At 36.0% G+C, this 15,230-nt stretch overlaps 1 protein-coding gene across 6 annotated transcripts in view; it reads left to right on the plus strand.

Annotated features, from left to right (window-relative positions):
- The window catches only part of kcnab2a (potassium voltage-gated channel subfamily A regulatory beta subunit 2a), a 111,773-nt gene extending 100,081 nt beyond the window's left edge, over window positions 1-11,692 (plus strand). For 3 of the 6 annotated variants that reach the window (XM_048172121.1, XM_048172123.1, XM_048172122.1), the window contains exons 12-16: window positions 1,226-1,346; window positions 1,439-1,533; window positions 3,438-3,558; window positions 7,686-7,774; window positions 10,285-11,691. In XM_048172121.1, coding sequence (XP_048028078.1) covers window positions 1,226-1,346; window positions 1,439-1,533; window positions 3,438-3,558; window positions 7,686-7,774; window positions 10,285-10,374 — 516 coding nt within the window. In that variant the 3' untranslated portion in view covers window positions 10,375-11,691. Of the gene's footprint in view, window positions 1-1,225; window positions 1,347-1,438; window positions 1,534-3,437; window positions 3,559-7,685; window positions 7,775-10,284 lie in introns of all 6 variants that reach the window. The other 3 variants (XM_048172118.1, XM_048172120.1, XM_048172124.1) reach the window with 2 other exon arrangements.
- Window positions 11,693-15,230: the final 3,538 nt, after the last annotated feature.

A 15,230-nucleotide genomic window follows, 5' to 3' on the forward strand; every position in this document is an offset into this window, starting at 1 on the left:
ATTGTGAGTTATAAAGTCAGAATTGTTTTATAATGTCAGAATTGTGAGTTATAAAGTCGGAATTGTGAATTATAATGTCAGAATTGTGAGTTATAAAGTCAGAATTGTGAGTTATAAAGTCGGAATTGTGAGTTATAAAGTCGGAATTGTGTTATAATGTCAGAATTGTGAGTTATAAAGTCGGAATTGTGTTATAATGTCAGAATTATGAGTTATAATGTCGGAATTGTGAGTTATAAAGTCGGAATTGTGTTATAATGTCAGAATTGTGAGTTATAATGTCGGAATTGTGAGTTATAAAGTCAGAATTGTGAGTTATAAAGTCGGAATTGTGTTATAATGTCGGAATTGTGAGTTATAAAGTCGGAATTGTGAGTTATAAAGTCAGAATTGTGTTATAATATCAGAATTGTGAGTTATAAAGTCAGAATTGTGAGTTATAAAGTCAGAATTGTGAGTATAAAGCCAGAATTGTGAGTTATAAAGTCAGAATTGTGTTATAATATCAGAATTGTGAGTTATAAAGTCAGAATTGTGAGTTATAAAGTCAGAATTGTGAGTTATAAAGTCAGAATTGTGAGTTATAAATTCGGAATTGGGAGTTATAAATTCGGAATTGTGAGTTACAATGTCGGAATTGTGAGTTATAAAGTCAGTATTGTGAGATATAAATTCAGAATTGTGAGATATAAATTCGGAATTGTGAGTTATAAAGTCAGTATTGTGAGATATAAATTCGGAATTGTGTGATATAAACTTGCAATTCAAAGAAAAAAGTATAAAAATAGAAAGTATAAAATATATAAATATAAAAGTAATCCAGTGTAGTCTATGATTTTTCAAGTCCCGGCTGTTATAGACCTTAGATTTAAGGAACTGGCCCATTAAAGTGATTTGTTTGTGAATCAGATTCAGAGACCTGGCTCATAATAGTCATTTGTTCGTGAATCAGACTATAAATACATGATGTCTATTTGTTGTCTTTGTATTATTTCTCTAAGATTTTTTTTTCTCCCCCTTTACATTAATTTCAGACTAAAACCGTACAATTTGTCTTATAGTTTAGTTTCAATAAATGATCCAGGTGGAATGGGGAGGGAGTTTTGTCACTCAGAAAAAAATCAATTTTTCTCTTAAATGACCCTTTTGAAATTTGACATTTTTGAGTGGCACTGCATTCATACTTTAAGAACACTAACCTTATCATTTGACTCATGTTTTTTAGGAAGCATATTCTGTGGCCCGACAGTTTAACCAGATTCCACCAATCTGCGAACAGTCTGAATATCACATGTTCCAGAGGGAGAAAGTGGAGGTGCAGCTTCCTGAACTCTTCCATAAGATCGGTGAGTGATGCTGCTGTCTGTCAAGCCCAGAAAAACAACGTACAGACCACTACAAAACTACCGTTTCAATCGGTTTGGACCTGTCTTCTCAGGTGTGGGTGCGATGACATGGTCTCCGCTGGCCTGTGGGATAATCTCAGGGAAATATGACAGCGGGGTGCCGGCATACTCTCGCGCCTCACTGAAGGTACTACATATCCCATGAGTCTCTCTGTCGTCTCCTCTTCCTGGTCCTCTGGAAACATTAGTGACCTCATATGTGATTCCTTTGTGTTTGGTGTTCTAATGTGGATGTGTTCCGTGTCTTCCAGGTTCTGTAGTTGGGTGTTTTCCTGTAGATGTGTTTGTTGTTGATGGCATGAATCCACACGCCTGATCTTCAACATATATTTCTTTATGTGAATGAGTTTCTATGGTAACTCTGAGGAGGATTGGCACTTGTTTTATCCGTGTATCCATCTCTTTCAAGCACACTAAACCACACACACAAGTGCACACTAAAAGCACCCATTTCCCGAGCTGTATGTTGGCGTAGTCGCATGTTTTGGCTCATTGGTGTTTTTGTGACCCATCATCTTCCTCCTGTAGTCTTGTGTCACACTGTTAATCATTCCTGCTTTCTTGTTACCTCTGTGTAACGTACATGTGGATTGACACTTGACTATAACAGAACCGTGCTGGTGGTCTGAACAGTGATGGGTCCGTTTGATTCGGAGACCCGTGAGTGTTTAGATCACGAGACCACACTGGTCCTTTTCCACTGTTAATTAATATTTACTAATGATGGACCTGAAGCTGGATTATTTATCCTGGTCTAGCACACGCACAAACATTCGCTTTTTGCCATTTGTTTTAAATGAGTTTGTACTTTGAAGTCAACATGAAGTCAAAATTTACTAGTTTCAGACATTTACTTAACTTCTTTGTTATTATTTTATCATCAATATCTTGCTTTGCCTCTGAAATGACATTTCTTAATATCTGACTTGAAACTCTCTCTCCATTGCATTATCACCAACCTACAGCGAATTACACATAACACTTATTACAAATAACAGTAAAGAAATATTATGCCTGGCAAACTTTAAATCTGCAAAAATAACACTCCCTTTTATTACCCGTATCACTCCATAGACTAAAAGACCCTTCAAAATAAGAGTCCCACCTAAGTAAAGGAGAGGAGTGCAGATCTTATACATTTTTAAACTTACAAAAAATATTAAAATGTATACAAAAACAAATTAGAAAATTAATCACAATAAAGTATGTTACAATAAGGAAGGATTAATATGCATTTAATTTATACAGTAAAGATTTTGTAATGTGCCTTTGTCATTATTACTTTTTTTAAAAGTATAATGTTTTTTTTTTAAAAGTTCTTTTTTTATCTAATATTTACATTTTATTTTATTTCAGCTTTACAATTAACAAAAAAAAAAAACATTTTTAGTAAAAACAGTTTTTACATAGTTTTAGTTTAGTTTTAAAACATAGTTTTAGTTAACAATAACAATGCTGGTTATTATAGACATTTAACACCATAATTTACTGCTGTTTAAACACTAATCTAATAAAGATACAACAAAAATAGCAAATTGTGATAAGATTGAAAAAAACCCTTTGGGATAAATGGAGTTCATTTCAATTATGAATATTCATTCATGTGTTTAATATTCATATTAAATCACTGATTTCACTTGAAAATATGCCACATTACCAAATTCAATGAGTTGCAAATGTTTCATGTTGACTTTAAATTTATAGAAATGTGTTTTATATATACCTAATCAACTGAATAAGTCGTTAATGTCAACATTTTTAATACATTATAAACCTCGAAATCATCATTTATACTATATTTTTATGTTTGTGTGCGTGTATAAGATCTCTTTACCCCCTAAAGTTCTCTGAGCGAGTTCATCTCTGCTTGTTTGAGCTTTTGGGCGGACAGAGTCACATGTTTAAAAACAGGCCCTCGCCCACACAGGTGTTACGTGTCCGAGAGCGTGTGTGTTTATGTGTTGTGTATGTCAGTGCACCGCTGTAGGCGTGGGCCCCTGTTTTTGAGCAGGTGTGCTGTGTTGTTAACAGGGCTACCAGTGGTTGAAGGACAAGATCTTGAGCGAGGAGGGCCGACGCCAGCAGGCGAAGCTGAAAGAGCTGCAGGCAATCGCTGAGCGGCTGGGCTGCACGCTGCCACAGCTAGCCATCGGTACGCCTAACCCAAAGACACACTGCCGCTCTCTCTCTTTCTGTCTGTCTGTCCGTCCGTCCTGTACCTCGCTCATCCTTTCCCCCTCTCATCCTCCCCTTCCTCAGACCACCGGAGCGGAAGCGCCTGTCCGTCTGCGGATGGGTTCATGAACAAATGCGATTAGTTTGTGGCTTTTAGGGAACTGTTAATGGACGATTGTTACTCGCAGCATTGTATTCTTGCTTAAGTGTAGTGATAAATTTGATAGTTTAAAATCGATTTCGCATAGTGTTTTATGATGTCCAGTGTGGTATCTGAGATGGAAAGTGTTGTGTAATGCTTTAAAGAGAGAATGGAGTGTAAAGTTTCAAAGAAATATCTGATGTACAATCTAGAACGAAGGCTTTTATAAGGACTGCGACGGTACATTCTCTCAAAATACAGTCATCTAACCTTGAGAGCTCGTGATCACGGTCTGCTGCATGTCATAATAGTCCAGTTAAAGGCAAAACCATCAGATTTAACCTCTCAAAATTTGTGTGCTGATACTAGGGGTGGGCGGTAGGACCGAGCATCTTATCACGGAGCAATTTTATATCACTGTAACGGTATATGACACAATGTATTATTTATTTTTTGCTGGAAATTTTACAAAAACATAATTTATATATGAAATAACTTTGGTAAAAAATATTTTGGAACAATCCAGTTAATTTAGTAAATTAAGAAAGTATTTGAGATGAAGTTTGCTTATTTAAAATTTGATCTACCAAAATTAAAATAAAATAATTATTATTTTAATAAAAATGTATTGTTTCTTGTTGCATTAATTATTTTTAATAGTAATTATTTTATTTTTATTTTTATTAGTAATTATTTTATTAAAATAAGTATAACAAATATTCCAAAAAAAGTATTTCTTATTTTATTTTTATTAGTTTTATTAGTAATTATTTTATTAAAATTATTCTTTAGAACAAATAGTCAAAAAAAATTAGTGCAAAAACGTGCAAAAACTGCTTTGTTTTTAAAAAAACCCCACAGTAAACAAATTTTATAATGGTTCAAAATGGTTTTTAAAAAAAGCACATTCTTCCTCGTCTTGACTTGTTTTGGTCACGTCCCACTCTGTAGTTTCACATTACTTTTGTTTCCACCAATATATCTTGTAAATGGTATAGCAAAACACACCTCTATCGTCATACGTCTATACCGCCGTCATACCGCCCACCCTGGTCTGATACCCTTCATAACTCGGATCCATAAAGTTTCAGGAAGTCTCTCATCTTTCCGAGCTCACAAAAGTCGTAAATTGGCAGTGTGTATGTGACAGCACACCCTCCATGATTCATCGACTCCGGGACGCAGGGGAATAAAAATCTTGACAGGACCTCAATCCCCAAAGCAGCGGCCGATAGAATCACATCCCCTTCCCTCACCTGGCCTTTACTGCAGTCGTACATTACTTTTCACACCTCATTACTGGGTTGCCAGCCCCTCCCAAACTCTGCAGATCCCTCTTCCCCCGCACAAGCTTGTCCGATCGATTCACAGCCGGTAGTCACTGCTGCTCATTTAAACGACCGCCAGTGTATTTAAAAATAGTGCTGCAGGTCAGATCTGCTGTGAGGGTTAATGAGCTGCACAGGGATGTAAATGGGCAGATGATTTGGAGGAATGACATCATAGTGTGTTATTGACATTGTTGAGACTGCAAATTATAACTAGCTTGTAGCTAAAGTAGCTAAACTATAGTGAAGCTTTCCCTTTTGATACATTGTTACATTAAGGTAATACTAAAAGTAGCTAACAACATTGAACATTATTGCACTATAGATATTTGAAGTATGTGTATATATATATATATATATATATATATATATATATATATATATGTATATATGTATATTTTTTTTTTTTTTTTTTTTTCTATAATAGTAAAAATAATTTAATCATCTGTTAATTTTATATATATATATAAACATTTCAAACTGCAGTATTTAACAAAAATATTTTGTAACAATAAAATGCAAGTGAAAATGGTTATGACCAGGGGTGCACATAAGTTTTTTTTATTCTGGTTCTCATGAGAGCACCTTGAGATTCAGTTTGTGCTTACACTTCACATAGTGTGACCCATTAAATATAACTATAAAAATAAAATAATGAATAATAGCATTATTGCACTTTATTTAGATATAAATTTGTTATTATTTATTATTTAAATAAAATAATAAACAGAATAATAAAGTGTGATAATACTATTATATTTTAAATTTTAAAAATGATTATTAAATAAAAATACAATTATTTTATAGTACACTATAAAAATACAATGCTAATATTTACATTTTCTTTTCTTTTTTTGTGAATTTTCTAAATTTTCAAACCTAAAATCAGCAAGATTTTATTGTGGCAGGTTGCCAGGAAGTAAGTATAAGCATTAATTTCAACATTTACTAATAGATTATTAAAATCTTGTTAACATTAGTTAATGCACTGTGAACTAACATGAACAAACAATGAACAACTGTATTTTCATTAACTAAAGTTAACGAAGATAATACAGTAACAAATGTATTGCTCATGTTTAGTTCTTGTTAGTTAATACATGAACTAATGTTTAACTAATGAACCTTATTGTAAAGAGTTACTGTATTACAGTTAGTCGATCTAAAACAGTGATCGTGCATTAATAGCTGTCAACCATATCGGTATATGCAAATGAGTGGTCTGAACTTATTTACCCAGCGCATTGTTTTTTATTTTGGTTGTGTGTGCACTACACTCATGTGCACCCCTGGTTATGAATTGATGAATCTGCCTTTGAGCAAGTTCATTGAAATGAACCATCTGAACGAATCGATTTGCTAAAATGAATCATATTTTCATTCTAGGAGAGTGTTTGATTTTTGCCTCAGCTCACTTATATATATTGTGACATAAAAACTGCTGATGTAGTGTTTTGTCAGGATACACCACTAAAAAAACATACTAGAAAATCTGTTATTTTAAAAACATTAAAAAGTGTTGGTGCCGATAGCCTAGTGGTTAGTGCGCCAACATACGGCGCAAATGCGTTCGGCGACCCGAACGCATTTCTCGTCTCAAGGTCCTTTGCCGATCCTGCCTCCCTCTCTCTGCCCAGTGCTTTCCTGTCTGCTCTCTACTGTCCTCTCCAAATAAAGGCACAAAAAGCCCATAAATATAACTTATAAAACTATTAAAAAAAAAAAAAAAAAAACATTAAAAAGTAAATCACTATGATAATAGTGATAAATAGAATCACTATGTTTAGTTAGTTAATCCCCAACACGAGTTTATGCAATCCCAGAAATCTTTTGTTAGTGTCGGCATGATTGAATTCCATTTGCACTACAATTGTGGTTTGTGTGTGTGTGTGTGTGTGTGTGTGTGTGTTCAGACAAAGCAATCTGTTGGGGCTAAAGTGCTAAAATCCATTAAAATCCACTGTAGTCTGATTTACCCAGAACATCAGAGCTGACACAGTGTAGCCTTGAAAAATACGAGCACGCTTCCAAATGGCTGTTGTTTTACAGACACAACCACCCGCACACAAACACACACACACACACACACACATACAGTAAATGTAATGCCAACACACAGAATGCCAGTGCAACAGATGGCACACACACTCATACACACACGCAAACAAACTCCCAGGAGGGATTAAAATCCCCACAGAGTTTCCTTCCTGTCTATGTGTGGCGGCGGTGTTGCATGGACCGTGTTTAGGGAACGGCAGCGGTCAGCATGGCTCCTCTTCACCTCCTCTGCGCTCCTGCAGATATCACTCCTCTTCCTGTGAAAAAAAGATCATGCAGCTCTGATTTTGAGCGCTCAGTGTGTCCTGGTGCTGGGAGCCATGGTAACAGAGTGGTCTGGCAACTGCTGTGTGTTTTGTGAGATGCTTCAATGTGTGTAGGAGTGGGAGAAGTAGCTGCTTTAATTTTGGAAATGACTTAATTTGTATATATATATATATTAATGTTTTGTTTTAAATATAACATTTATCTCATCGTGATGGGTAGGTTTTGCTTTAAGGGTGGGGTGTGTGTGTCATATATTGTGTATGATAATATTTATGCTATATGTTCAACATATTTGCTGCTCATCTCCAGCGTGGTGCCTGAGAAATGAAGGCGTGAGCTCTGTGCTCCTCGGAGCCTCCAACACGGACCAGCTCATGGAGAATATAGGAGCAATACAGGTGAGAATGCAAATGCAGTGTGTGGCAGGTGTCAATCAAATGCTAAGCTCCGCCTTAAAACAATCCTAGTATACTGCAACTTGCAGCCATATGGACTTTTCATATTTCTGGGGTTCTCGAAAGCAAAACGGGTAAACTTTCATTGTGGTTTAAACAAACAACAACAAATATCATTTTAGCATTCCCTTTTGCCTCAATAGCAAATAAAATGACTTTCCAAAAGAGGAAAAAAATACTGAGAGATTGATTACCTTGGTCAGACGGGAGGAAGATGCCAAATTTGCCATTACACCATCAGCCGTTGTATTAGAAACACTCACACAGCAACGTTAACCGGTTTTCTGTGATTTGAAGCCTAAATACAAAAGCCTACAAAATGTAGGCTATAAACAAACCGTACCATGGTCACATGACTTAGACATCACCAACATTAAGATTTTGAAAACTCTTTCAGTCTTTATTTAAAAAAAAAAAAAAAATTTCAGTTAGTTAGAATAGTTTGCATGAGCGCAATTATAAACACAATGAGGCTGTGAAACCGACTAGTGAATAGGTGAGTTTTCCTGTTCAGCTGATGAAGTTTAAAGGGGACCTATAATGCTCTCTCGTGTCCCCAGAATGTGTCTGTGAAGTTTCAGCTCAAAATCCCCCACATATAATTTATTATAGCTTGTTAAATTTGCCCTATTTGGGTTTGAGCAAAAACACGCCGTTTTTGTGTGTGTCCCTTTAAATGCAAATGAGCTGCTGCTCCCCGCCCCCTTTCCAGAAGAGGGCGGAGCTTTAACAGCTCAACAACAACAAAGCTGGAGAATCTCACGCAGCCAAAATGAGGATTGTCAGTAACGGTGTTCAGCCTTACATTGTTCAAACCGGAGTCGACACTGATGGAGAGACTCAGGAAGAAGTTACAACTTTTAGACGTTTCTGAATGGTTAGTGGATAAATTTATGTAGTTGCTGTGGAGTTGATTCAACTCATCCACTAGCATGTGCCGTCATGTTCATCTTTTGTGCAAATTCAGCATTGAATTGACCCTCATTTGTGAAGCAGTCCGGCGTAAAATGACGCCATGACAACAACACTCTACTACAACAACTCTTCCTCTTCTCTAAAGCAGCTCAACATGGCCCCACCCCTTTTGTTGCGTGTTCTCGGGGGCGGGGTTTAGGTAAATTTTGGGGTTTGGGATGTCACTAACCTGGGAAGAAGCTTGTTGTAGTCCTTAAAAAGTGATTTCTGTTAAAGAAAATATCTCCCTTTGCATTGAACACAACTTTGCAGATGTTGTTTATGCTCAAACAGCAACATTACACACTAACTAAAGTTAAAAAAGTGAAATCATAATCAAGGACCCCTTTAATGTCCCAACAACCTCTCTTTGCAGTCCCATTTAGACACTTGTTAGCAACTGCCTTTTTCAGGACAAGTAAAAGTTTTAAAATTAATGATTTTTGTCATAGAATATAACGTGAAAATATCTTGATTTTTGTGTTAACCACTGACCTTATTTTAGCCATTTAACCAAAAACCCACTGACTTCAGGACGATGTAGCCCAAAGTGCTAAAATGTTTACTCGTTTCTGGGTTTTGGCTCATCCCTGCGGCACTCTGTTAGATATTTTCAGTTCTTTTCAAACTGTAAGTGAACGCAAGACTTGTTTAAATAAAATTTGTATTCATAAAACAAACCTCATAAAACATTGGAAAAGCACTTAAAGTGACACAAGGTACCTATATTTTGATCATTCTTGCACAAATGTTTCAGTTAATGGCTATCAAATGAGGCTTTTCTCTTTTCATTTGGCTGTGAGAAGCATTTGCATCCATTCTGATTCAAACTCTGCCATTTTAATCATGTTACTCTGCAATTTAACAATATAACAGCATGCTTTCCAATCTCGTAAGAATAATCCGTTCGATTTTAATCACTTTATGAGCCCATTTTACAGCAAATCATGCTGTTCACAGAAATCTCAAGTTCATTCCTATGGGACGTTCTGTAAAACTCATCCGTGCGAGTGACAGTAATCTGGGTGGGCGGAGCTTAGCAAAGGCTGAGTTGCTGGTTGTGAAATGTTATATCTGTAAGCTTAAATAATCAGGGTTCTCACATTCATGGAAAACCTGTAAATATTGAATAAAGATTTGAAAGAAGGCATTAGTTAGGGAATGCAAATGTAAAATATTTTATCAGCTCGAAATTGGTCTTTTTGAGTTCAATCTCAATAAAAATGATTGATCAAAATGTCTGGTAACCCTGATTAGATGTCATTAAAAGTATTCACCATTTTTTAAAATAAATGAAAGTATTTTATTGTTACAAATACAAGGTGAAGCTTAAGGTAAAGATGATTTGGTTATATGATGACTGTTGATTGATAGAGAGAGAGAGAGATATAAATATATATAAAATACTTACTCCCCCTAGTGGCAAAGGCTTAATAATGTTTTGACCTCACTCTTTATATGTACATGGAAACCAGACTCAGTTTGCAGCTCTTTTGCAGGTTCTTCCAAAGTTATCCTCCTCCATCGTGCACGAGGTGGACAGTATCCTGGGAAACAAACCCTACAGTAAAAAGGACTACCGCTCCTAGTGTGGAACCAGACGGGACCGGATGCTCCGCACCCACCTTTGCCTGATCCTCCGTTAGCTTCAGCTTTTACTGAATGAGTACCGGCCGCATGAGACGGGCAAGCACCCACAAACCCTGGAGAGCAAGACTTTTAGAACACAAAGGGCAAGAAACACGTGAAAAACACACAAAACAAACAAAAAAAGACACATTCACTGACAGAGGGGTTGAAATGCAGGATAGAGAGCAATGCATTGAAGATATGTGCTTACGGATTTATCTGTGTTACTCTACAGACAAGGTACTTTAAAATGAGATCATTAGGGTAATTAAGAACAAAATAAAAAAAAAATATATGCATAATTTTTTTTTTTTAAATAACATGCTTGCTTGGTTGCTGGAAATATTCAATTTTTTTCTGTTAATTTTTTTTTTATATTGAATGCATAACAAAAATGGAGCTCAAGCTGAAATAGGTAATCAGTTGCACATGATCCATAGCCACTCATGTGATCCATTTGGGTTTGCGCACGTCGTTCACATCATCGAGGTGTCTCGGCCCAGAACTCTTCACTGTGTCGTCTGCGTTACGTATGCACACGCCCCCCCTTCGCAGGCAAACCTATGAGCACTTTAAGGGAACATCAGAGGGAGTGGCTTTGTGAAAACTGATTTAAATGCAGCTCCTCTCTAGTGTGGAACGGGGCAAAAATCAATCGCTTTTCCTTATTCTGCACAGGGCATTGCGTTGTCTCGGTGTCTGCGCTTCTCTGTTTAGCCTCAAAGCACGGCCCTGGCTTCTCATGTGTCATTTCTTTGCTAACAGTTCTGCAAGAGACCTTCTGATGTCTGATCACTCCATCAGATGTTGTGCTTTTGGAGGGCAGCTGTCTGTGTGGTTGTTGAAGAATGCTGGAAACTGACGGCGAAGAGCCTCGGAGGTCTTCCTTCCACAGTAACCTGCTCCCAGCACACACCTTTAGTGTACTGATATTACAGTTACTCTCACTGATTTATTAGATTTTAAGTGTAGATTGAATTATATGAAGGATAAGCATGCTTCAAAAATATTTAACGCTATTACTGCAGAATTTTCTGTCTGAAGAGTGAATGTTAGGAAACATGTCAAGAATATGTTTTGGTCAGATTTCACCTCAGAATCAATATCAATATACAATATGAGATAAATGAAATTATATTATTTTAGAACCATTACATTTTTATTTTTTGCATTGTGACAATTTTTATGATAATTGGACACAATTTCCCTGCAAATTGTCATTAATTTGATGTGAAAAAGTACTGTAATGAAAATGTGTGTATATATATATATATATATATATATATATATATATATATATATAATATATACACACACACACACACACATTTCATGTAAAGTATGTTTAAGTTTAATTGTAAGTGTTGGTAGAGTTTGTTGTACCGGTTTTAATGTAAAAATATAGTAATAAGTATTTTAATAAGAATATATACAAAGTGTGTGTGTGTGTGTGTGTGTGTATATATACATATATATATATATATATATATATATATATATATATATATATATATATATATAAAATCATAAATAATTGCATCCAAAATAACAGTTTGTTTACATAATATATGTGTGTGCTGTGTATATTTATGTATATATAAATACACACACATGCATGTATATATTTTACAAAAATATTATAATATAAATATATAAGTATACATGTAAATATTTCTTAATACATGAATATGCGTATATTTATATATACATAGTAAATGTACACAGTACACGTGCATATATTTCCTAAACAAACTTTTATTTTGGATGCAATTAATTGTTTGATAGCACCAATATATATATATAATTAGTATTATAGTACAGTTTGAGAAGGAAATGTGCTTAATTGTCATGTGAATAATGTCACAAAATAATGCAAAGTCCTAAAAATATGCAAATGCAAAATATAATTGATTTTACGGTGAAATATCTGGAAATTTCTTCATGACGTTCACCCTGTAAGGCAAATTCATTGATGATTAAAAACAAGTAGAAACATGGGGTGGTGGAAGCCTAATGGTTATAAAAAATGGACTTTTAACACAAAAGTTGCAGGTTCAATCCTAAACTAATGAAAACAGTTTACCACCCCTGCGATTGAACATGTAGAAGTAGGAACAAAAACAAAAGCAATTTCATTATATTCTCTGCAGTTTAGCTGGGGCTGGTGTAACTTGAGCGGCCTTACAGCTATGGTCACCTGTGGCCTTCCACAGCACAGCACGGTGATTTGGCAGATGTTCCTAGCCAACAGAAAAGCGGACTGTTTAAATGGCATTATCTCACCTGCCCAATAGGAGCAAAGACCTGTTTGTGTCAGCAGCTCAGGGACTGCAGTAGAATGTCTATGTTTGCGTGTGTGTGTGTGTGTGTGTGTGTGTGTGAGCTACATCGTCTAACATTGTTAGGAAGCCGTTTCTTCATCTCATTTCTGGACACTGGGCATTTCTTGTATGTACCGGTGATGATACATGTGGCTGAAGCCAAAGATTTATCCCACATCCCGTCACTCCCGTGTCCTCTTTCCGACGGAGAGGCGATCGGTCATTTAGCAGCATGTATCTGGTCTTTCTTCACTTTATATTCACTCTGGTGATGCTCTTAGCAGGCCTCTATAAATATAAGTACATATATACATACTTAGTGCAAGTATACATAGTGCACCCAGTATGAATGATAAGCAGTCTTTAGGTCTTTTTTTAAATGGAGGTTGGTCACCAAACATTGATCAATAAGATATTACTGAATTCGGCGCGCAGCGTTTAATCAAACCGTCCCTGATCAAGCACAAGGGAAATGCATGAGGATGAATGCATGAATCCCGGGATCGATGCGCTCACTGCTGTTTTAGTGCACATCCGGCTAGTGCTACTTTCATATCCCATTTGCGCAGATAATATTGGCAAGATGGATCATTTTTTGTATAATTCTGAAAAGATGAGCTTGCTGTTCTTCATGGTAGTGATTAAAATACTTTAAAGATCAGAATCAAATTAAAAAAATAAACCTTGGGAGCTGTGTGCTTATGGGAATTAAATGCATCTTTGTGTATCAGATCGACGAAAAGCTCAATTTATGACTTAGATCAGCTTTAAAAACAGTTGAATGTTGAAGTTGGTGTCCGTCCATCTCATCTGTGCGTTTGTGTCTCTGAACTGAGCGCTTGAAGCCACGTACGTTTACTGTGTGATAATAAGGGTGCAGTTATTCCTAACAGTCTTTAAAAGATTTGCACTTTATTCGTTAGGCACTTGTTTAATTGGAGATGATTTACAGTTATAGTGGTAATGTCTTTTTCCCCATGTTAAGGAATGTTTCAGGTTCAGAAGATGTTCAGCTGATGCATGTCGATTATCACATGATCATTTCAAACAAACCAATACATCATTTACAGTACTGTGCTTAAAATGGAAATCAGAAATGTGCACAAATTAATAGAGTTTGTTCAAGCAGATTGACATGTGGTTGCGTTTTTCTGGTTTCCTGGTGCATATTGTGTGATACCCGGTTTACTTTTTTTTTTTTTTTTGCATTACAATAATGAGAATTTGGGAAGAAAATGTGCCACACAATTAAGCATCCTAAAAATTTAGTTGATTTTAGGGTCAAATATTTTGACCTTTTCATAAGAGGTCTCTGGTGTCCCCAGAACATATCTGTGAAGTTTCAGCTCAAAATCCCCCACAGATCATTTATTATAGCTTATCACATTTGCCCATATTTGGGTGTGAGCAAAAACACGGCATTTTTGTGTGTGTCCCTTTAAATGCAAATGAGCTGCTGCTCCCCGCCCCCTTTCCAGAAGAGGGTGGAGCTTTAACAGCTCAACAACAACAAAGCTGGAGAATCTCACGCAGCCAAAATGAGGATTGTCAGTAACGGTGTTCAGCCTTACATTGTTCAAATCGGAGTCGACACTGATGGAGAGACTCAGGAAGAAGTTACAACTTTTAGATGTTTCTGAATGGTTAGTAGATAAATTTATGTAGTTGCTGTGGAGTTGATTCAACTCATCCACTAGCATGTGCCGTCATGTTAATCTTTTGTGCAAATCCAGCGTTGAATTGACCCTCGTTTGTGAAGCAGTCCGGCGTAAAATGATGCAAAACTCTACTACAACAACTCTTCCTCTTCTCTAAAGCAGCCCAGCATGGCCCCGCCCCCTTTGTTGCATGTTCCCGGGGGCGGGGTTTATGTAAATTTATGGTTTGTGACGTCACTAACCAAGAAGAAGCTCGTTGTAGTCCCTACCAGCCGTTTGTTGTAGTCCTTAAAAAGTGATTTCTCTAAAAGAAAATCTCTCTCTTTGCATTGAACTTTGAGCGTCGTAACTTTGCAGATGTTGTTTATTCTCAAACAGCAACATTACACACTAAATAAAGTTAAAAAAGTAAAATTTTTAACCACCCCTTTAAGTAAGCATGTTTATTTTTATCACACTAGTATCTTGCTCAGTCATTACGATTACAGTTCATAAACAGTGTTTTAATGTTGTCTTGCCTCATAGTACATTTTTCCAAACTGAATAACAATTAGAAATATATTTTTTTTCTTTGTAATGTCTTCAGTTGCATTGAACCTGAAACATTCCTTTATATTTCATTGTGTATTGTCACCAAAATATTAGTACACTGAAATATCAAAATTGAATTGCATCATGTGTGTGTGAGAAAACTAATGAGCAGTAGATTTGTGAATAAAGGCAGTTGGTTGTTAGTCTAGTTGTTGATGTGTTCTCATTAAAAAGATTCATCACTGTGTTTTAGATAGTAGAGCTGGCGTAACGGAGGCCAGAATCACAGTGGCTTTGAATGGACTC

The sequence above is a fragment of the Megalobrama amblycephala genome, linkage group LG21, assembly GCF_018812025.1.
Source record: "Megalobrama amblycephala isolate DHTTF-2021 linkage group LG21, ASM1881202v1, whole genome shotgun sequence".
NCBI classification, from domain to species: Eukaryota; Metazoa; Chordata; class Actinopteri; order Cypriniformes; family Xenocyprididae; genus Megalobrama; species Megalobrama amblycephala.